General features: G+C 45.8%; 1 protein-coding gene across 1 annotated transcript in view; it reads left to right on the top strand.

Moving 5' to 3' along the window:
- Nucleotides 1-24,449, top strand: part of LOC102455214 (NACHT, LRR and PYD domains-containing protein 3-like) — a 47,842-nt gene that overhangs the window by 3,440 nt on the left and 19,953 nt on the right. Inside the window, exons 2-8 of the mRNA XM_089778838.1 lie at nt 3,946-5,680; nt 8,990-9,079; nt 15,528-15,698; nt 16,026-16,196; nt 19,674-19,786; nt 22,053-22,193; nt 23,554-24,417. Coding sequence (XP_089634964.1) covers nt 3,946-5,680; nt 8,990-9,079; nt 15,528-15,698; nt 16,026-16,196; nt 19,674-19,786; nt 22,053-22,193; nt 23,554-24,417 — 3,285 coding nt within the window. The remainder of the gene's footprint in view (nt 1-3,945; nt 5,681-8,989; nt 9,080-15,527; nt 15,699-16,025; nt 16,197-19,673; nt 19,787-22,052; nt 22,194-23,553; nt 24,418-24,449) is intronic.

The raw sequence follows: 24,449 nt of genomic DNA, 5'->3' as shown, positions 1-24,449 counted from the left end.
ATAAATTCTATCCAGCTCCAATAGTCTCCCACATGTGCTGCTACCGCTCAGCTGTGGGAGGTGGAGGGGAAGAGGGTCAGGGCTTTATCTCCTCTTTGCTTCTCACTGTCACTTCAGGGTGCTGGGTTCCCCCAAAGATACACGTCCTTTGCTGCCCACAGAGCAGGTATTGCAATGACCCCTAGTTCTTGTGTGGGAATTACAAGGGTGTATGATTAGGACCAGTAATACAGAGGTAGCCGTATTCATCTGATCTTGCTAAAACAAAAGGAAAAACTATGTAGCACTTTAAAGACTAACAAGATGGTTTAATAGGTTATGAGCTTTCATGGGCCACACCAACCCTAATCATATGATTAGGACCAGGCCTTCTCCTTCCACATCAGCACAAACATCGGGTCCAATCTAGCTCTATTCTAGCAATAGAGTCCATGACACTGTAGTTATGGGTGAGGTGGCAATGCCATCTTAAAACCCAGGATAGGATTTTCTAATGCTAGATATTGGTTAGGGACGTTAGATATTACTTAATCGAATAGTCGAGTAACCCCATGAATTCTTATCTGTTACTTGACTATTCTGTAGTCCCAAGGGGTGGGGGCACACTCCAACTCCACTCCTGAGAACCCCCTGCCACTCCACGTTGCTGTCTCTATATCAGAGGCAACAGTGTGGGGTGCCAGGCAAGAGCTGGTCCACGAAGGGAGCCAATTTAAAAACCAGCTCCCTTCAGAGACCCGCTGCCTGTTGCACTGCGGTGTTGCCTCTGATACAGAAGCAGCAGTACAGGGGGCAGTAGCCACTGTCTGGGGGTGGGGGTCTGAGCTCCTGGACCTGGCATGAGCCAGCACTAAGCCGGGCTGCCTGCCTGCCTAGCTCCTAATTTATTTTAAAGGCAGTCGCAGCAGGGGTAGGTCCTGGACCCATCACCCAGGACTGAGCTGGGCGACCGGTTAGCCTGCTAAAAAATATATTGGTGGGGAAGGTGTGATTAAGCAGTTTATCAACTACACTAATACATCCCTAGTGCATGTAAAACTTCAGGGCAGACTGGCATTGACTCTGGGTTTTTTCCCTCTCCCTCTGCAGTGTGTGGGAGCAGGTGGCTTTCCAGGATTATCTGCATGTATCTTACTCCCCTGCATTGCTGGTTTCTCAGGCACAGGAAATTAGCCTATTATGTGCCACAGGCAGGCAGCCCAATCCCACCTGTGGCACATAATAGTCTAATTTCCTGTGGACTGTAATACTTGGGTCTCATTTTGATTGTTGCATTTCATAAGCAGGTGCTGGGGAGCGTTGATCACTTGTTACATACGAGATGTAAGACTACAATAGCGGATGGTTTCCCCTTAGTCTGTAGTTGTTGCAGTTAATCTCCCTTGTTAGTTTTGTCAAAGGAAAAGAAGAAAACAGCACAAGTTAAAGAAGAAACAAGAGGGAACGACAGACAATGGAATCAGGGACCATACGCAGAGACACATCATGCTAAGGAGTTGCAAGTTGATAATCCATCTCTGAAAGCCTCTGGTAAGAGTGTGCTTAGCATACTGTGTCCACTTCTGAGCAGTTATGCCAAAAAGCTGCATATCAAATGCGGGGAACTCAGAGAAAAACAATAAATACAAATAGAGGACTGCCCTATTGACCTGTGAAGAAAGAACAAATATTCTAAAATGTTAGGGCCAAAATCTTAGGGTATGTCTACATTGCATTCCTCCTTTGAGAGAGGAATGCAAATGCAGACAAATGAAATTGCAAATGAAGTGCAGATTTGAATTTCCTGCGCTTCATTTCCATAATGGCATCCGGATGCTTTTCCAAAATACCATATTTCGAGGAAAAAAAGGGGTTATTTCTAAAAGAAACCCTTCCTTTGAAATAACCCTTACTCCTTAAAAAAAGAGGTTTAAGGGTTATTTTGAAGGAAGGGTTTCTTTTCAAAATACAGTAATTCCTCATTTAACACGTGCTCGCTTAACACGTTTTCACAATATCACGATTTTTTTTTAGGGAACGTTTTTTGAATTACACGACCATTCCTGAAATAACATGATTTCCCCAGCTGGCCTATTACTGGTGGCTGTGCAGGGCTTCCCCCGTCTCCCTACAAAGTGGTGCAGGGTTCACCGCTTGCTGCGCCGTTCCCCACTGACTCCCCCTTGCTGGACACTTTGCCCCCTCTCCTCTGCCCCCGTTTGCAGACCGGTGGCTGCGTTTTCCCAGCTGGCCCATCGCCAGTGGCTGCACGGGGCTTCCCTTCCCTCCTTGCAAAGTGGCAGAGGGTTCCCTAGCGACCTCCCCTCGCCGGACGCAGTGCGGGTCCTGGCAGACCCATCACAGGGGCATACTCCCAACCCAATCCCCCTCCCCTCTCCTCCCTTTCCCTTCACCAGAGCCAAACACCTCCCCTCCCTGCTGTAACCCAGTCCCCTTTCTCCCCCAACCTTATGTTCCAGTCCCAACAGACACCACCTCTTGAAATGCAATCCCCACCTTTTCCATTATTTTCAATGGGAAAATTGACCCCACATAACAAGTTTTCACTTAACACGATCATTTTCTGAAACATATCTATAGCGTTAAATGAGGAATTACTGTAACCCCATTTTTTTTCTCGAAATATGGTACTTCGGAAAAGCGGCTGGATGCCATTATGCAAATGAAGCATGGAAAATTCAAATCCACGCTTCATTTGCAATTTAATTTGTCTGAATTTGCATTCATCTCTCGAAGGAGGAATGCAATGTAGACATGCCCTTATAGCTGTACGAATTCCAGATAGACACATGCAGAGTTGCTTGCTATGAAGAAGTAAATTTCTGTGCTCATATTGGATCCATTTATCCTGTATTAGGAATTGTGTGATAACTATTTGTAGAAATGCTTCACATGTGAATATTACTGAATAATGTAATGCCTTTTGGTTGTTCTGTGTGCTTCTACTCAGGCTAGAACACACTTTTTGTTTGTTTCATATGGTTAGCACATGGCATGTAGACTGGTTAAATGGTGCCCATGGTTTAAATCATTTTGAAGGATATTTTAACACTTTTAATGTAACATTCCAAAGTGCTCCTAGAATTCTGGATGGGATTCATAGTTCATATTCCTCATGACCTTTTTTTTGCCTTGTGGGCCCTTTCTTCTTTCTGGACTACATCTCCCACAATGCACCTTGTGGCTCAACAAGAGAGAAAACCATGGTGCATCAGGGAAGATGTAGTCAAGTTAGGGACCTTAGCCCATAGAGGAGAGCAAGCCTTCATAAGCAAGTCAGCTGTCCACTGAATCAGTGGCACTTCTCATACTGCACTACTCATGATTAGAGATGAGCCTTGACTGAATATCAGTGTCCAGTCCTATCCTGCAGCGTGTGGAGAGGCAGAAGCAAGAAATAGGAGTGGAGGGGGAAGCAGAGAAGAGTATCCAGAGGTAGGAAAAACAGAAAGAGATTAAAAGAGCTGATGAACAAGAGGGAAGAGAAAATATAACCAAGAAGTAAGAAGAGAAGCAGTCAGAAATAGTAAAAAGATACTGTGCGGAAAGGGAGGAGAAAAGAGAAATAAGATAGAAACTAAAAGAAATTCTTAACTTTAAGCACATCTCAAATCTCATTCATTGTAATGGTACTTAAATCTGTGCTTAAGTGCACTGATGAATGAGAACCAAGGAGAGAGATGATCAATGAACAAAGTAATTAAACTGTAAAAGACAAAAGACTATTTTTAACATGTAAAATCCTAGCAAACTGTCAAGTCACGTGATGGTGGTGCTATTGGGTGAAACGGAGGGAGTGGGGACAGAACACGAATAGTAGAATGCCACCAAAATTTTTTCTCATCCAATTACTGGATCTAACTAATGAGTGGCAGTTCACATGACCATTGTTTGAACAAATGTACACAGTATGTCTAATGCTTTATGCCATTTTCATTGAATTAGCTTACCAGAGGAAGTATAGAGAACATATACAAGTAGAATACGAAGTCATAAAAGACAGGAATGCTCGCCGAGGTGAACATGTGTGTCTAAACAAAAGATACACGGAACTGCTTATTGTAAAGGAACATCGGGGGCGGGAGGAAAAAGAACATGAAATCACCACCAGAGGAAGAAGACATGCAGAACTGATGGCTCAACAAACCAGTCTCACTCAGATTAGTCTTTTATTTGATCCTGATAGAAATCAACAAAGCTCAAGAACTGTTGTGCTGCAGGGAGCTGCTGGGATTGGGAAAACAATGACAGCGAGAAAGATCATGTTGGACTGGGCAGCTGGAAAACTCTACTGGAAAAAGTTTGATTATGTTTTCTATATAAATTGCAGAGAAATAAAACATATTCTTGAAAATCAAAGCGGTTCCAAATATCGAAGTGTTGCTGATTTGGTTTTGAACAATTGTCCTGATAGAGAAGGACCAATTAAAGAAATCTTTGAGAAGCCAGAAAAACTCCTGTTTATAATAGATGGTTTTGATGAATTAAATTCCTTGCTAGATATTGATGACGTTAGCCTGTGCACTGACCCATTTGAGAAGATGCCAGTGGAAACCATCCTGTGCAGTTTGTTGAGAAAGAAGGTTCTTCAAAAATCTTTTTTGCTGATCACTACGAGACTAACAGCTCGGGAAAAACTAAGGATGAATCTGAGATTTCCAAGATATGCAGAGATCATGGGATTTTCTGCAGATGAGAGGAAAGAATATTTTCATAAATTCTTTTGTGATGAAAAGAAAGCAACACAAGCCTTTAACTTTGTCAAAGAAAATGAAATGCTCTTCACCATGTGCTTTGTCCCCATTGTGTGTTGGATCATCTGCACGGTTCTGAAACAACAAATGGAAAGGAGAGAAAACCTTGCACAAACTTCAAAAACAACCACATCAGTATATTTGCTCTTTCTCTACACCCTGCTAACTGATCACTTCAGTGACACAATAGAACACTCTAAATCTAACCTCTGGGAGCTTTGCTCATTGGCTGCAGATGGAATTTTAGAACGAAAAATACTGTTTGAAGAAGATGATCTGAAGAAACACAATTTGTCCTTGTCTAACATTCAGTCTCTCTTTCTGAATAAAAACATTTTTCAGAAAGATACAGAATATGAAAATGTCTACAGCTTTATTCACTTGAGTTTCCAAGAGTTTTTTGCAGCTTTGTTCTATGTGCTAGAGGAAGATGAAGAGAGAATGAAAAAATCTATGTATCCTAAGAAAGATGTGAAAAGCTTGCTAAAAAATTATGGAATATCTACAAATAATTATTTGATGCCAACAGTGCGTTTCTTGTTTGGTCTCTCAAATAAAGAAAGACTAAATGACATGGAGAAAAAATTACATTGTAAAACATCGTCTGGAATAAAAGATAATTTATTGACGTGGTTTGAAGCAGAAGCTAAAAGAATCTCCTCTCTGTCCTATAAGACCTATGAGGTTATGGATGACCAGCTTGAATTGTTTCACTGCTTGTATGAGAGTCAGGAAGAAGACATTGCAAGAAGTGCAATGGATAATTTCCAAGAAATTAGGCTGGAACACCTCAAACTCACAACAATGGATGAAATTGCTCTTTCATTCTGTGTAAAAAACTGTCATAGGAAGCAGGCGCTCTACCTATGTAATTGTACTCTTGGGATTGGAGAACAAGAAGGATGGATAGCAAAGCTATGGAAATGGTTTTTTCCTCTGTAAGTATCATAGTTTATCCATTATATATTTGAGAGGGTTTGTCTGACTGTGTGAGTCTGTCTCTCTGTGCATGTGTCTGTTTATTCAAGACTACTCCTATAAGAGGTAAGAGCGAGGGCCACCAAATTTAATATGCAGCTTCCTCTCATCATAACTTACAGCAAGGTCAGGGTTTTTGCTTGTGCCAGCAAAATGGGCAGCAGGCAGGTGAAAGGGGCTGGTTGGGGACATCCCCTCACCATCTGGGACTGCTCCTGCCCTGAGCCTCCCACTCCCCAGGGGCCCCTTAGGGAGAGGGCCTGAGGCTTCATCCCTGATTCATACAGAGACATTTCTGGCTGTTCCTATCTCTCAGGGAGCAAGGGGAAAGTGCACAGTTTGCTGCATTCCTCACTGTGACTGGGGTGGGAGGAGTGCAAGGGGCAGAAGAACCTGGATCTGTCCCAACCAGGGAACATACAACCCTCCCCCAACTGAAGCTGTGCCGCACGGCAGTCCCAGTCCTTAGCTGGGGTTGAGTTAGATTAGCTTGCCAGAAAGTGGAGGGGGAGGGAGAGAATCTTGAAGGGACATGGTCAAAGAGGAAGGGGTGTGGCTTGAGGTAGAAGGCTCAGGGTTTCGGCTTTCCTTCCCCCGCTGGGCCTTCACTCACCACCCATGAGCTATGCCCCAGTCTTTCGCAGCAAGATTAGCAATAAAGAATTCAGAAGACTCTCAAAAGAAAGCTGAGTGTAGCTCAGCTCCTGCTGCTCCTGCAATCTGCACTGGGGCTCAGCCAGCTGCCTGAAGCCCTCCAGCAACTGCCCCTTATTCCCTCTCCATCAGCCTTCACAGCTCCCTATTGCTGCAGTCCAAGCCATGCTGTTTCCTGCACATCCCAGTGACTGGTCATGTCACAGCTGTTCTCCAGCCAGCAGTCACCATTGTACAATACAGCACCACCTGGCTGCCAGTGGAAGCAGTGCTACTGCATTGTCCCTCCAGAAAGGAGAGAGGTTGCTCTATCTGTGTATGGGCACTTCTGGGCACTATCCTTAGTTCCTTCTCTACTGGGTAGTAATGTGTGAAGGACCCAACCGCCAGAGGTTTCTTGCCCACCCGCTGTCCTCAGCTCAGTTATGGGATAATGTAAAAGGGGCATTTTGAGGATAGTCTTCTCCTGTCTGGAACCAGATCCTAAATCAAAGGCAGCAATGAGCAATGCACCAGCTGCTGCCACTGCTGCATAACTGTAGGGTCCCTTCCAGGGATGCGCTGAGGTTTGAGGATCTAAAGGTCCAATCTATTGTGCACTAACTTACCCCAGCTGCTGATAGACCCAAGAGGACAAAGCAGCAGACACGGATCAATGTAGCATATGGGAATGTGTGTCCTAGCCTCTGGGTCCTGATAACAAGGTCTGGATGAAAAGTTTTTTTTTTTTTTTCCTGGATTAAAAATGCTCTGTGTGCAAAACTGAATTTTGCCACGAGGATTTTAGTTTTGCCAAAAAATGAGATTTTATTTTGAGAAAATAGAAATGGCTGGCTGCCTAGAAGGCTCTTGTCAGTTTCATTTTCTGTTCCGACAATTAACGAAAGCTTTCCCAGAGGGCTGCCTTGCAGTGTGTGGGGTTCTTCTGCCACTCCCTAGAAGGCAGAGGACCTGCAGTGCATATCCACCTCCCACGTAGCTGTGGGAGTCAGACATGTTGCAGTTGTTTTGCTGTCTCATCCTGATTTGGGGCAGACAATTGTCTCAAAAAGTGAATTTTTTCATAGAAAGTTCTGCCCTTTTTTCAGCCAGATGTGACTCTCAGCCAGCAAGTAGAACAGAAGGTTTATTTGTTGACAGGGACACAGTGTAGCCCAGACTTCTTGTTACAGGAACCAGGGTCGGTCAATACAATCCATCTTGGTGAAAGGGGGGCCTAGGGCCAGGGTTCTGGGGCCCTACCTGGCCTCCCATCCAGTTAGACCTTCTCTCCCTAAGTCAGCCAAAAAACTAACTCACACCCCCAGCCACTGGCCCCAGCCTAGAGGCAGCTCTGCCCCCTCCTTTGTTCAGACTCCCAGGCAACCTGTCACTTGGTTGCTTCTCCCACCCAGGCTCAGATCACAGGGCAGCCTGAGCTCTTGTTGGCACATGCCAAGATGGGGCAGCCTTCCCCTCAGTGAGAGCCACACCCAACATTCCTATCCCTAGCTGGGTTCCCATGCATTGCCCAGGGAAACTGAGGCACACAGTGAGAGAGAGAGAGAGAGAGAGAGAGAGAGAGAGTTACAATAGAACAGTACAGGACAGTAGGAATCACATATAACAAAGCAAACAATGATCACAATTGCCACTAGGTCACAGTCACTAGCAACTCCAAGCCAGTTAAGGTACAGTGCAACCTTGCCTGACCCCGGCAATAACATTTAAACCAGTCTGCTGACTCTTGGTTTGTCCATATCGTGCATGGAGAATTCTGGCACAAATTTATAACGACGTAGATGATTTTCTCTGCTACCATGATTCCCTATCCACCCAGTCGAATGCCTTTTGAAAACCCATACAATTCAAGATTACTTCAGCTACCTTTTATTATTTTTGTTGTACAATCTACAGAAGTTCTACTTGGCCAAATAACAGCTTGCAGCTCTCTAAACCTGCTATCCTTGGCTTTTCAAGGCTTGTCTGCATGAGGACATCCAAGAAATTTAATCTGAATTAACTAAAGGCATAAATTGGAAGTGGATTTGTTAAACTAAATTAAATCCCTGCATGGACAGTGTTATGCAGAATTAAATTGGCTTTAGTTTATTCATTTCAGGGGCCATTTTAATTATGAATAACAACATCTACACAGAGATTTAAGGTGGTTCAAATTCACACTTTTTATTAATTCTAATTAGGATGACCTGACAGAAAACTTTCTCTTAGTGGAAGCAGTGTAACCGTGTGCCAGATGTTGAAATCATCTAAATGTTCTTTCGAAGCAAGGTTGATTTAGACGCCTCTTTTCCATTCACTGGGATTTATTCTTTCTCCCAAACTGAAAAGGTGAAGCAGATTTTCACTGAAAGCAGCAGCTCCCCCATGGCCCAGCCCCTTGAAGGGGGACAAACACTACATGGGGTTAGTGTGGATTAAACTGCTGTTAGGAATGAATAGCTAACATGGCATCAGAATAAGGGATCGTGGTGTCTTTAGATGCTTCTCTTTGTTTACAACAAATGTCTGCTGTGAAACAAAGCCTGCCCTGCCATCTTCAGGAAAGGGGATAGAGAATCTGCCTGGTGGAAATGATATTTAAAGCTTGCATTTTCTTCTAGGAATCCACTGATGAAAGATCCGAGAATGTCAACTGCATACTTGTTACTGCAAGGACTGAAGGATCCCAACTGTAAAGTGAAGACAATATCGTAAGCAAACCCCTCTCTGACAGCCCTTTTGCCCTTGCTGCTATGCCAGGAGCGCTCTGCATTTCTGCCCATTTCCTGGCATTACCCTGAATTCCGTTTGAAATCTACCCCTGATCTGCAAATCATTTGGGGATGAAGAATCAAACTCCATGAAATTACTTAACTAACTGGGTGGCAAACCCTCTTCTCTGCCCCCACCTAATAAGTGTCCAGGTGTTAGGATGACACACGAGATGTAGGAATCCTCCTTACCCAAGGCACAGACTTCTGTGTTGCAAAGATTTCACCCCAAATATGGAAGCACATTGAAAATGTACCATTGGTTCATTCTCAGATCAATTCTTGGAGGACTCCTGCTCATTGTTCTGTTAATGCTCTTCCCCTCTACAACTAGCCATCAGTGTCATCACAGTCTCTCTTGTTCTCTGCCTGTGGGGCACAACCATTTTATTTTCTAAGGACTGAATATTTGTGGCTATCTAAAGTCTTTAGTCTCAGAGGGGTAGCTGTGTTAGTCTGTAACTTTAAAAACAACAAGCAGTACTGTGGCACCTTAGAGACTAACAAATATATCATGAGCTTTTGTGGGTAAAACCCACTTCATCAGCTGAAAGCCACAGGATGGCTCGTTGTTTTTAAATTCTTTAGGTTTAACATGGGTGTAGCCTAGTGCTATGTAGTGGCCTGACACATTCAGGAGGTCAGACTAGATCAATGGTCTCCAAAAGGTGACTTTTTAACCACGAGTTCACTTTTTCAATTTAAGTGCAATGTAAGATCCACCTCAAACCCAGATACCCTTGCCCCGCTTCCTCCCCGCCCCTTCTCTGAGGCCCTGTCCCTCCTCCACCCCTTCTCCAAGGCCTTACCCTGCTCACTCCATCTCCTGCCTTCCCCCATTCTGACTCACTTTCCCCAGGCTCAGGTAGAGGGTTGGGGTGAAGGCTCTGGTCTGTGCCAAAAGGTTTGCAGTGTGGGAAGTGCTCCAGGCTTGATCCAGGGTAGGGGACTGGGTTTCAAGGTGCAAGCTATGGGAAGGAGTATGGGTGCTGGAAGGCTCACGTCTGGGGCAGAAGGCTGGGTGCAGGATGAGGTTCGGGGATGGAACAGTTTTCAGGAAGCAGGCTCTGGCTGGGCACCATGTAAGTGACACAGCTTCTGGGTGGTGGAGCTGTGCGGTTAAGGCAGCTTACTCCTGCCCTGGGCCTGCACCACTCCAGAAAGCAGCTGGCATGTACAGCAATGGCTCCATGGTACCATGTGCTGACCCTCTTCTACAGGCACTGAGCTCACAGCTTCTCCTGGCCACGGTTCCCCATTACTGATCAATGGGAGCTGCAGGAGCGGTGTCTGCAGGCAGGGACAGCATGTGGGGACCACCTGGCTCTGCCTCTCTCAAGGATTGCAGGGACATGTGTGACAGCGCGTTGGGGGTTCCCCGTCTCCTGCACCCCGAAATGGCACAAACAGACTGCACCAGCCAGTGGAATTGAGAGTGGTTTATTGCTCCTCCAGCACAGCGCAGCACAGATGTAATCTGGTTACAGGAACTGGGGCTAAGAGGCCTCAGTGCCCCCCCTTGAGATAGGGGAGTCCCAGCCCCCTCCCCAGCTCCTTATTCCCTGCCTTCCAGACAGGAACTAACTAACCCTCTTCCAGCCCTGCCCCCCAGCCAGGGCAGCATTCCACCTTCCTTTGTTCCTCTCCATGGGGGGTGTCTGGCCACTGGTTCAACAAGTTTGGCATTACCTCTGCCTAGTGAGGTTTTCCCTGCTGGGTCTTGCTCCAGACAGCAGGGGTCACCACAGCCCAGCAAGTACCCCCACTACGTCACAACATGTCAGCCACTTCCAGGAGTAGCAATTACCACAGGGACAATTACTCAGCCACACCAAGTTAGGCATTTTAGAACTCACAACTCAAATAATTAAATTTAAGCGTAAGAGAAAAATTGAAATTATGAAATGCACAGACCAGTTAAAACCCAAAAATAACCCACTTTGCAAGCAGTAAAAAAGTAACAACCACCCCTCCATGTATCTGTTGGGTCGGGAGATGAGAGTGAAGGACAGAGTGTGTTTCTGAGAATGACAGACACACACACCGTGTGTGAGTGACAGAGATTTGCATTGCCAAGCTCCTTTCATTCCTTTTTCTCTGTGTGAAGACAGGGTACAGGAGTGGGAGAAGGTGGGACACCCTGACATCAGCACACCCATCTTCTCTCTCCTGCACCCTGCACTGCAGGCAGGAGGCTCCCAGGGGAAGCTCCAAGGCAGAGGGCAGGAGCAGCATGACAGTGGGTGGCGGGGCAACTGAAGTGCCAGCGCTTGATAGATTTCTGGCTAAATCTCTCAGGATCACCTGTCAGAGTCTCCAAGATCTACTAGTAATCCCGATCTACTTGTTGGTGACCACTGGACTAGATGATCTGGTGGTCCCTTCTGGCCATAAACTCTATGAAACAATGAAAGTGCCTGACTGGAATCCATTACCGAGCGCTGGTTCTTTGAATGACAGTTCATGTGCGTCCCACATCAGTTTTCCACTTTCTTTCAAAGAAACAGTTACTAACCTGTTCCATACCCTGTTGTTCTTTGAGGGTATGTCTACACTACCCTGCTAGTTCGAACTAGCGGGGTAATGTATGCATACCGAACTTGCTAATGAAGCCCGGGATTTGAATTTCCCGGCCTTCATTAGCATAAAGCCGGCGCCGCCATTTTTAAAAGCCGGCTAGTGCGAACCCCGTGCCGCGCGGCTACACGCGGCACCGGCTAGATAGTTCGAACTACGTAGCCATTCCGAACTATCTGTACTCCTCGTTCTAATGGCTAAGCTAATTCGAACTAAGCTAATTCGAACAAGTGCATCTAGACCTAAAAACTAGTTCGAATTAGCATTTTGCTAATTCGAACTAGCATGTCCACATTGAGTGGACCCTGAACCGAGGTTAAGAATGGCCGGAAGCAGTGCCGGCAGGGCATCAGATTAGGACGTAGAGTGTGGAGCTGCTGTCTCAGGCTAGCTGAGGGCTGTGCTTAAAGGGACCCTACCCCCACCCCGGACAGACAGTTCTCAGGGGTTCCCCGCTGGCTTGTCTAACTCGATGAGGGACAGCAAAGCAGTCCTGGCTTGAAGTGTCCTGAGTGCCCACACTCGGCACATCACAGCACTCAGCCATCAGCCCGGCTGCAATTGCCGCAGGCTGCCATCTGGAGGGGGGGTCAACCAAGGGGCTTTAGGAGAGCTTCCACCCTGAGGAGCCCGCAGAGCCAGCCCAGTCCTCCCCATCGGGGGCTCGTACCCCATTCCTCCCTCACCTACTTCCACTTAGCCCTCCCTAGCCCCCCTTCCTGATGTACAAAATAAAGGACACGTGTGTTCAAAAATAGAAACTCTCTTTATTGAACAAAACTCGGGGAGACTGGGAAAAGGAGGTGGGAGAGGGGAAGAGAGAGGGCGGGAGAGGGGAGGAGGAAACCTGGGAGGAGGGAGCTGGAAGGGGGAAGCCAGGGGAAGAAGGAGGAGGGGAATTATCAAACTATGGTACGCCATATCTTCAGTACTGTGTGCAGATGTGATCTCCTCACCCCAGAAAATATATTTTGGCCTTGGAAAAGGTTAAGAAAAGGTCAACTACAATGATCAGGGGTTTGGAACAAGTCCCATATGAAGAGAGGCTAAAGAGACTGGGATTTTTCAGCTTAGAAAAGAGGAGACTGAGGGGGGATATGATAGAGGTCTATAAAATCATGAGTAGTGTGGAGAGGGTGCATAAAGAAAAGTTCTTCATTAGTTCCCATAATTGAAGGACTAGAGGACACCAAATGAAATGAATGGGTAGCAGGCTTCAAACTAATAAGAGAAAGTTCTTCTTCACAAAGCAAATAGTCAACCTGTGGAACTCCTTGCTGCAGGAGGCTGTGAAGGCTAGAACTAGAAAAGAGTTTAAAGAGAAATTAGATAAATTCATGGAGGCTGGGTCCATGGAGTGGTATTAGCCAGGGGGTAGAAATGGTGTCCCTGGCCTCTGTTTGTGGAAGGCTGGAGATGGATGGCATGAGACAAATTGCTTGGTCATTGTCTTCAGTCCATCCCCTCCAGAGTACCTACTGTTGGCCACTGTCGGCAGACAGCTCAGGGCTCAGGGTCGGGGCCTCACTCGACCACCTTGATTTTCATGCAAACCTGCTCCTGGGTGGCCAGGCTGGCAGCTCTCCTGCCCTAGATGGCCACTTGCCTAGTGCGGGGGTCGTGGATGAGGTCCATGATCTCCGCACTAGACCAGGCGGGCGCCCGCCTCTTGCAGCCCCGGGCAGGCTCCTGGGAGCCGCCAGCCTGGTCCCGGGAAAAGGCGGAGGGCGGGGTGGCAGCGGGTGGCTGGTTCATGCTGTGCCAGGTGCAGGGTCTGCTGGCTGGGTGCTGGTAAGCTTCCACCTGGCACGGGCACCGTGGCCAGACCGTTCCCCTTTAAGGGCTCCGGGGCTGGGATGGGGGCAGACAAGTTTCCCTGGTTTGGCCAGAGTGGCCACCAGGGCAAGCTGGGGAGGGCTAGCCTCCCACTAGTTCGAATTAAGTGGCTACACAGCCCTTAATTCGAACTAGTTAATTCAAACTAGGCGTTAGTCCTTGTAGAATGAGGTTTACCTAGTTCGAATTAAGTTCGAACTAGCGGTTTGCATGGGTAGCGCCTATCAAAGTTAATTCAAACTAACGGCTGTTAGTTCGAACTAACTTTGTAGTGTAGACATACCCCCACATATCACCATCCTATCCCTCTGTATTGAGTCTTTCTGGTTAGAAGGAACTGAGGAGGGTCAGGAGGAGCCCCAGCCTTTCAGAGTGGGGAACCCTATTTGGGTCAGGGGGTTGCTGACCCACAGAAAAATCACGCAGGGCTCTCCTCACTTACGTGGCCCCCAACTAAGAAGCAGAGAACTATTTCCCTCACCTACTAGGGGCAGCAGGGAGCTGGAACCCTGAGCCTCAGAGGCTGGATCTAGGCAAGCTACGGTTCTCCACCCCTGTCTAAACCATCACACAGCAGTGCATGCCAGCAGGGGACAAGTGCACAACCCACACCCACTCCGGTGGTGGCAGGACTGGACATCGGACTGGAAAAAACTCCTGAAAGAAATATGGTGATTTTTTTTTGACTCCTTTAAACTTCATTCATTGCCGAAAGGCAATGGCTTTGTGTTTGTCAATTTTTTAAAAATCAGTTGAACTTGCTTTTGTTTAAAAATAAGAGAGTGAATCAGGTATCATGGGTGTAGGCAAGAAACCTGCACGGGAACTGGTAGAGTATTCCATTAGTCTAGTGCAGTGTTTCTCAAACTGTGCTCCCCGGAGTCCCTGGGACTCCTCGAGACATCTCCAGGGGCTCCGTGAGTTTGAGAAACTAGAAACATTGATAGGTACAGCACATACAATCAGTGGACCGCTGGGGCTCAGCATAAATTTGTATGCATGTAAAGGGCTCCAGAGCCCAAAAAGTTTGAGAACCGCTCATCTAGTGAACCTCTCAGAGAAGAATTTAGCTTCTTAACCATGGTCACTGTACAGTGTAATATGCATCTTCCCTGTCTGTAGTCTCTGCTGTGTAGTGCACAGTGCAACATTATAGAGCTAGACAGATGTTTAGAATTGAATTACGGGTTGAAATACCTTATGCTCCTAGTTAATTCTATGCAGGGTACCAAGCTAAGCATTAAAGCAACTGATTTCCATATTTTGCATCCCTTTTCTTGTGGCAGGGGTTCAATAACTTGAAACTGCTAATAGAGTATTTTGAGCTAATCTATACTTCTGGCTAAATTGGCACTGCTGTGATCAATGCAGCAGTGTCTGTTTAGCGGGTCTAGCAAAGACAAACTAAGTTGATGGCAGAGCACTCTCCCATGGAAATCTTTACTCCACTATCTCTAGAACAGGCAGAAGGTCAATTAGCTGGAAAGTGTCTTCCGTTGAGATAACATGGTACAGACACTGCTGTAAGTCGACCTATGTTACGTAAACTTCAGCTACATTATTGAAATAGGATAATTTAGCTCGACTTACAGGGTTAGTGTCACCTATCCCTCTGACTTCCTACAATTCTTCACACACTTCTATCCTGTGCAAGGTCAAAAAGGAGAGCTCTCCACAAACTACGCCAAACTGGATATTCAATGTCCAGAGCAGCCAATAACGGCATTGTAGGTGAGAGGACATGCACAGAATGTAAATGTCACGGTATCAGATGATTATCCAATTTTGTTTTTTTTGTGGGATGTTATCTGAAATATTCTGAACATTTTCTTGCCATGTGTACAAATCAAATGAGAGTCAGAAATTCATCATGTATTTTATAGACACTGAAACTCCCACGTGAAGAAGGAAGTGACGTGAATACTGACACCTTTCTGGAAGGAGATGGTTATTCTTCTCTCTGTTCCCTTGGCAGGTTGTGGCAGTGCAATCTCACAGCTGCTTGCTGTGAGGATCTCTCTGCTGCCCTCAGGACAAACCAGTCCCTGACAGAGCTGGACCTGAGTGGGAATAAACTGGGAGATTCAGGAATCAAACTTCTGTGTGAAGGACTGAAACATGCCACATGTAAACTGCAGAAACTAGTGTAAGTCATTGCTGGGTTCCTTCAGACTTCCCTTGTTAAACCAGCCTTTTCAGAGGTGCTCTCTGATTTTGCACTGGCAATATTTTGAAGTCCTATTTTCATTTATGAAATCACCTACGTTTGTAGGAGCAAATGGACATACAGCTACTAAATTGTAAGTGGAGACATTTGGGTAGGTAAATGTGGGTTTTGTACACTTGGTCTCATGGTTGTACATAAATTCATAATAACCACATGAAAATCCATTTTCTGCGGGACTGTCCCTATAAAATCAGGACCTTTAGGTACTCTGCTCTCTCTTCACTCTGCCCATCTCCGTCTCTGCAGGGTTTGGGATTGCCGTCTCACAGATGCTTGCTGCGGAGATCTCTCCTCTCTGCTCAGCACCAACCAGTCCCTGAGAGAGCTGAACCTGAGCGGTAATAACCTGACTGGTTCAGGAGTGAAGTTTCTGTGTGAAGGACTCAGACACCCAAAGTGCAAGTTAGAGAAGCTGGAGTAAGTGACTGCTGTTTTTCTGTATCCAAGGAATCCGTCGCAGTGTGTGCCGGGCTTCCGGCCACCTGGCTGTGTCTGGGCTGCATGAACCAATGATGGGAGTTGGGCTGAGATGTACAGGCTGAGGCAGGAGTGTGTTCTGTGTCTCTAGGACAGGGGGTTTCAAACAGTTTTTCTTGTGACCCAGCTGAAGAGAATTGTGGATGCCCACGACCTAACATACTTTGACTAAAGTGTGGGTTCCAGAGAGGGGCTGAGGATGAGAGCTTCAGCTTTGCGGGTGGTCAGGGTTGTGGCAAGAGGGGATTCCCTCAAGCAGCTCCAGGCCAGCCGTGCGGCAGGGTTGCTAAGGCAGCTTCCTACCTGTCCTGGCACCGCAGACCATGCTGCACCCCAAAAGCAGCCAGCAGCAGGTTCTAGCCAATGGGAGTACGGAGTTAGTGCTCAGGGCAGGGGCAGTGCATGGAGTCCTGTGTGCTCTTCAGCCACCTGCCTTCACCTAGGCACAGGGACTGCTGCCAGTTGCTTCTGGGGCATAGCAAAGTCTGTGGTGCCAGGACAGGTAGGCAGCTGTTTTAGCACCTGATCCCCCCGAAGCAACGAGACCCAGCGCTCAACATTCCACGGCCCATATTATGAAAACCACTGTTCCAGGAGGCACTGCACACACAAGGGCAACCCAGGGAGGGCGCTAAAGCACCTTTAAGCCCTCCTTTGCACAATTCTGACTCCAGGCAGGTAAGGACCCAAAACAGTGTAATTTAGGCACCCTGCCTCCACCTCAACTCCTACACTGGGACTTGCACAAAGCAGGCTGTGACTGTCTGGAACAATGCTAGTGCTGAGGGATTTCCCTTCTCCCCATCAGGGAAGGGACCATGACTGCCCTGTATGCAAGAGCAGCAGTACGCAGAGGCTGTTGAAGGAGGGAGAATTGTCCCTTGTCACTATTCCCTGTAAGTTGAGCACTTGGGCAACTGCCCAGGAGAGATTTAGGTGCAGGCCTTCTGAGTAGCAGAGCACCCACAGCCACTCACAGCCAGCAGCATGGGTTTCTACTGGTGGTGCACATCTGCAAGTTCCTGTGTGCACATTGTGAAATTTATTCTGCACATGGAGGGGAAAAAATTAGAGGGAACATTGTCTCCCGTGTGTGTGTTTCTCATGAAATGCAAGATTTTCAGGGGAGGGACCATGTCTCCCCAACTGTTTGTCCAGCAGTTTGTGGAGCTGGTCTGGAATTTCCCACTGATATAAATTTTCAATAGAAAATTATGGTTTCTTTAGAATTTAAATTGGGTATGGGGAAGTGTCGATTTTTCTTAAGCTCTTTTAATGGGGCATAGGAAAATCAAATGCCATAGTGCCCCACGGAAATGATAGTTTGGGTCCTTCATGTCCCCACACTAGGTCCTCTTCCTGTTACTGAACTCTGCAATGCAGGTCCATCTTGGGCGGTATATACTGGAAGAAACTGGGGTGCATCCTGGCAGAGAGCCAGGCTATGGCACCCACATTAGTGGAGCAAAGTTAGGGAGGAAGGATCCCAGGAGACACCCCAATAGCTATGGCAGGCACACTCAGCAACGTCAGCCTGAGCCGACACAGAATGTTTTGAGGCAGCAGTGCTGGTATGTTTCATTTAGATGGAAGAAATAGGGCCAAAACTTTTAAACATCCTCAGATCATTTTTTTAACATTTTGTTTGTGAGAAGTTTCAATATTTCAACCTCTCCAATTCAGAGTCTAAACAAAATCAAAATAGTGGAATTTCCTGAAAAGTGGAAATTATATTTTTTAAATTGCACTGGCAAGTGTTAGTTGATCACTGTGAAAGTTGTTTGCTTGTTTGTTTTTAATTTTAGTCAAACATCTGTGCCCAGGGGGCAAGTTTCCAGCTTAACAAGTAAAAGTCAGCATCAAAGTTGGTTGAAATTTAGACCCGGATGAAATTGTATCAAAAGCCCATTTGGCAGAAAATTGAGTTTAGAAATAAATGAAAAGGGTCACATGAAATTTCTTCTTCACTCTCCGATTCTCAATCTTCAGCTAATAGAATGCTCAACTCTCAAAACCTTTCAGCTGAAAACCAAAATATTTTTACAGGGATTCTTAAAATTAAAAAGTGATCATTTGGGGGATGCGAAGATGGAGGGAGGGAACCTTTTTCCAGCCAGGTCTAATTAAAATGTTCCCAGCCAATTGGTAGAATTTTGGTCAATATTTTACTAGTGAACCCTTTACAAAACTTCTAAAAAACCTATGTATCTAGATTTGTAAACTCGTCTCCAAATAACAAAAGATGCAGTTGGATTTTTCTGTCTTCCATCTCTCAAATGAGCACTGTGCACAGTAGCAGGGCTGTTTCCTTCCCAATGCCAAACCAATCAATCATTGCTAAATGAATACAGAGCGCATGTATGGCTCTCTGCCATATCTGAGGATGATGTCCCAATTTACCGCTTCAGCCCTGAGTTGCAGCTCCAGCAGGCCCTGGAGCTGACAGCTACTGACTGCAGCCCTGCCACTGCAGAAGTCACGGAGGTCTAGGAAAGCCACCTACTCCATCTGTGGACTCTCTTACAGCATCCCACCCTCGATTGCATGTACTCAGTTCTGTTGACTGTTTGATTGAGTATCTGATTGAGTACCCAACAGGGAAGTCTTCAGAACGCCTGGGGTACCTCTTGTATTCTACCTGATTTTTCTTGTGGAAGTTCGCCAAAAGGCGGAATGTTGTGGCTGAGGTTGTGTCAGCTGCTAGGCTGTTACAGCTGCCTAGTACTTCTGTCCTTGGTGCTCCAATGCATCTTGTCTAATAACTCGTGGTGACGTGAACTTGCACTTTCTGCATTAGTTCCCTGTCTCTTGTGACGAGAACAGCACCTGTCTGGGAACACGGGCGCCCTGCGAGGGCTCTGAAAATTCAAAAGGGGCAGCCGTACCTTTGACCACACCCTATGCTGTCCATTTGTTCTGTGCTCTGTTTGACCGTTCACTCTCCACAGTGATCAGCTCCCCGCATTGTACATCTCCTCTTCCCTTGCTGGTCGGTTAAGTACATTTAGCTACATGACATAGGTAGGATGGGATTTGTCTGCAGTCAAATCTCCATGGTAACGTGGGGTTTGAAAGATTCCTTGTTGAACTGCCAAGTTGTCTGAGATTTAACACGTTACTTTCTGATGCTTTTAGACACACATTTGCCTCACCTGGAGGGCATAGGATGGCAAGAGTTGGGAGCAGGGAACGACAGGATTAGTGTTATTGAGGAACCATAATTCTACATTTTTATTCTTTCCAAAACTATCTTTTCTTAGGGCAACTTTGTCATTGTAACATTGACTTTCCTGTCATCTGTGCTTTTAAAATTGCAATGCTGTCTTAGGCTTCATTTCCACAAAGTCATTGCTAAATATTTACAAACTTGGCACTAGGTTGATCGGTTTTTATCATGGTTCATTTTTGTTTTCACAGCTTGTCTGAAAGCCACATCGATGACACAACAGCCACGGAGTTGGACACTGTGCAAAAAATAAAACCTGGCTTGTCGATTGTGCATGATGCAAGATCCAGCACTCAGAATACAGGTACAAAGACAAGGAGGATGTCAGGTCTTCTAGCTCGGTGCCATGTATCCATCTGCAGACTAACAGCTCAAAGTACAGACATGATGTGGAACATTACTGTGATGCTCTGCTGGGGCATCGGACTTGTGCTGCTGTTAAGCATTGCTACATACTGCCTTCATTGGCTGGTACATATTTCCGTGTCTGAAATGCAAGGCTGCATGGGATGTGAATAAATCTTGAGGCGATTTCTGATTCCCTGAAAGGAATTTGTTGGTTTAAGAGGATTTAAAGGGGGATTGTTTGCCTTTATAAAGCTGGGGTATCAAACACCTGGCCCCATGTGTGATGTATTTTTGTTGCTGCATCATGTACTCAATTCTATATTTTTCTTTATTGAATTTTAAAAGTAGACTTTTCTTTACACCTATGAAGTCAAGACTTTCTTTTCTGTGAAATGAGTGTCACTGATCCAGTGCTATCTGGCTGAGCTGCTCCACCCAGCTGCCTCACCTTTCGTCCCACAGAAATGATCAGAAGGGGAAAAAAGAATGCTCCACGTTATCCTTGTTTAGAAAAGCACTTAAGCAAATTCTTAAGTTGCCCATCCTGCTCCTAATACTCCTAATACTCTTCAAATGAAGAGCTGCACCGGGGGTAGGTTTCAGACCTAAGAATGTTCAATTGTGGTTAATTGACTAGTTGAGTAGTCGATGGAATTTCCATCGACTATTTGACTAGTCGATAGGCACTTCCACATTCCTCCATTGAAATGTACAGCAGCCCCGCTGGGAGCTCTTGTACATTTCAAAGGAGGAATACGGAACTCCACGTGCAGCCCAGGGCCAGCAGGAAGCCCTGCTCACTCCGGGCTGCATGCAGGTGCCAGCTTTGAAAAGTACAAGAGTCCCCACTGGGGGCTCTTAGGCATATGAAAGCCATGGAGTCTGGGGTCCCCTGCTGACTCTGGGCTCCATGCTACGCTGCATGCCAAATGACCCCGATTCTGCACAGCATTTCAGTGGAACCTGGAATCAGCTGGGGAAACATGGGTTTCATGTGGTGCCCAGGATCAGCTGAGGAGTCCCCAGCTGACCCCGGGCTCTGCTGTGCTGCCCCCTTTGAAATGCCAAAGCCGCGTTTCAAAGGGGTAGCCACCACACAGCTGATCCTGGGCTCAGCTGTGTGGTACTGACCCTTTGAACCACCAAGGCAGCATTTTAAAGAGGCAGTACTGCACAGCTGAGTCAGGGATCAGCTGAGTGGTGGCTGCCTCATTGAAATACCCTCTTGGCATTTCAGAGGGGTAGTGCACTGGAGCCTGGGGTCAGCTGGGGAGTTCCCATCTGATCCTGGATTCCACAGAAATGCCCCATCTGACCCCGAGTTCTGGGGAAATGTCACGTGGAACCCAGGGTTAGCTGGGCAGTCCCCAGCTGACCCCAGGCACCACAGCAAGTCGGCGTTTTAAAGGGGTAGTGCCACACAGCTGAGCCGCGGATTAGCTGTGCAGCAGCTGCCCGTTTGAAACATCACCTTGGGGTTTCAAAGAGGCAGCCACACAGCTGATCCCCAGCTCAGCTGTGCAGCACTGCCACTTTGAAGTTTGGAAGTATTCCCTGTCCTGTCTCCTTCCCTACCCCCCGCTTTGCTGCCTCTATCTGATATAGGCAGGAAGTGGGAGGGAAGCAACTAGTCACCTCGACTATCCGATAAGCTTTTGCTTATCAGACAGTCAAGTAGTCCTTAACATCCTTAGTGCAAGCTGGGACTGAGGTGTGATGCTGGCCAGGCTTCTAAAAAATTTCCTGGTGGGAAGGGTGGGGGATAGGAATACACGTAGTCTCTAGTATTAACGAATAAGCTTTTGCTTATCGGTTAATCAGTTAATCAACTACACTATTACATCCCTAGTCCATGTAAAACTGCAGGACAGACTGGCTCTGACTTGGGTTTTTCCATCTCCCTCTGCAGTGTGTGGGGGCAGGGGCAGGTGGCTTGCCAGGATTATCTGGATGTATTTTACTCCTCTGACACTGTTGGTGTCTCACACACATGAGATTAGACTATTATGTGCCACAGGAGGGCATCTCGGTCCCACCTGTGGCACATAATAGTCTAATTTCCTGTGGGCTGTAATACTTGGGTCTCATTTTGATTGTTGTGTTTCATGTGCAGGTGCTGGAAGGTGTTGTTCATTTGCTACATACGGGATGTCAGATTACATGATCTGATTGTTTCCCCCTGGTCTATAGCATTTTTTGTTGCAGTTAATCTCCCTTGTTAGTTTTGTCAAAGGAAAAGAAGAAAACAGCACAAGTTAAAGAAGAAACAAGAGGGAATGGCAAACAATGGGATCAGGGACCATACGCAGAGACACATCATGCTAAAAAGCTGCGAGCTGATAATCCATCTCTGAAAGGCTCTGGTAAGTCTGCACTTAGAATACTGTGTCCACTTTGAGCCCAGTTATGCCAAAAAGCTGCATATCAAATGAGGGGAACTCAGAGAAAAACAATAAACACAAATAGAGGACTGCCCTATTGACCTGTGAAGAAAGAACAAATATACTAAAATGTTATGGCTAAAATCTTATAGAGGTATGAATTTCACATAGACACATGCAGGGGTGCTTGCTATGAAGAAGCCATTTCCTGTGCACTTATTGCATAAATTTACTCTGTGTTAGGAATTGTGTGATGACTATTTGTAGAAATGCTTCACATGTGAATATTACTGAATCATGTGATGCCTTTTGGTTGTTCTGTGTGCTTCTACTCAGGCTAGAACACACTTTTTGTTTGTTTTATATGATTAGCACATGGCCTGTAGACTGGTTTAATGGTGCCCATGGTTTAAATAATTTTGAAGGATATTTTAACACTTTTAATATAACATTCCAAAGTGCTGCTAGAATTCTGGATGGGATTCATAGTTCATATTCCCCATGACCTATTTTTGCCTCGTGGGCCCTTTCTTCTTTCTGGACTACATCACCCACAATGCACCTTGTGGCACAACAAGAGAGAAAACCATGGTGCAGCAGGGAAGATGTAGTCAAGTTAGGGACCTTAGCCCATAGAGGAGAGCAAGCCTTCATAAGCAAGTCAGCTGTCCACTAAATCAGTGGCACTTCCCATACTGCACTACTCATGATTAGAGATGAGCCTTGACTGAATACTGGTGTCCAGTCCTATCCTGCAGCATGTGGAGAGGCAGAAGCAAGAAATAGGAGTGAAGGGGGAAGCAAAGAAGAGTATCCAGAGGTAGGAAAAACAGAAAGGGATTAAAAGAGCTGATGAACAAGAGGGAAGAGAAAATATAACCAAGAAGCAAGAAGAGAAGCAATCAGAAATAGTAAAAAGGTACTGTGAGGAAAGGGAGGAAAATAGAGAAGTAAGATAGAAACTAAAAGAAATTCTTAACTTTAAGTATATCTCAAATCTCATTCATTGTAATGGTACTTAAATCTGTGCTTAAGTGCACTGATGAATGAGAACCAAGGAGAGAGATGATCAATGAACAAAGTAATTAAACTGTAAAAGACAAAAGACTATTTTTAACATGTAAAATCCTAGTAAAATGTCAAGTCACGTGATGGTGGTGCTACTGGGTGAAATGGAGGAGCAGGGGAGGGGGCCGAGGACAGAACAGAGAGAGTAGAATGCAACCAAAATGTTCTTTGGTCCAATTTCTGGATCTAACTAATGAGTGGCAATTCACATGACGTTTGTTTGAACGAATGTACATAGTATGCCTAATGCTTCATGCCATTGTCATTGAATTAGCTTACCAGAGGAAGTATAGAGAACATATACAAGAAGAATACCAAGTAATGAAAGACAGAAATGCTCGCCTGGGTGAAAATGTGATTCTAGACAAAAGATACACAAAGCTGCTTATTGTGAAGGAACATCGGGGGCAGGAGGAGAAAGAGCATGAAATCATCACCAGAGGAAGGAGACACGCAGAACTGATGGCTCAACAAACCGGTACCACTCAGATTAGTCTTTTATTTGATCCTGATGGAAATCAACAAAGCACAAGAATTGTTGTGCTGCAGGGAGCTGCTGGGATTGGGAAAACAATGACAGCGAGAAAGATCATGTTGGACTGGGCAGCTGGAAAACTCTACTGGAAAAAGTTTGATTATGTTTTTTATATAAATTGCAGAGAAATAAAACATATTCTTAAAAATCAAAGTGGCGCCGAAAATCAAAGTGTTGCATATTTGGTTTTGAACAATTGTCCTGATAGAGAAGGACCAATTAAAGAAATCTTTGAGAAGCCAGAAAAACTCCTGTTTATAATAGATGGTTTTGATGAATTAAATTCCTTGCTAGATATTGATGACGTTAGCCTGTGCACTGACCCATTTGAGAAGAGGCCAGTGGAAATCACCTTGTGCAGTTTGTTGAGAAAGAAGGTTCTTCAAAAATCTTTTTTGCTGATCACTACGAGACCAACAGCTCTGGAAAAACTAAAGAAGAAACTGGGACTTCCACGTTTTGCAGAGATCATGGGATTTTCTGCAGATGAGAGGAAAGAATATTTTCATAAATTCTTTTGTGATGAAAAGAAAGCAACACAAGCCTTTAACTTTGTCAAAGAAAATGAAATGCTCTTCACCATGTGCTTTGTCCCCATTGTGTGTTGGATCATCTGCACGGTTCTGAAACAACAA

The sequence above is a fragment of the Pelodiscus sinensis genome, chromosome 5, assembly GCF_052426305.1.
Source record: "Pelodiscus sinensis isolate ZL-2025 chromosome 5, ASM5242630v1, whole genome shotgun sequence".
In the NCBI taxonomy this organism is placed as follows: domain Eukaryota; kingdom Metazoa; phylum Chordata; order Testudines; family Trionychidae; genus Pelodiscus; species Pelodiscus sinensis.
The sequence above is the reverse complement of the archived record's forward strand: the minus strand, read 5'-3'. Positions and strand labels throughout refer to the sequence as shown.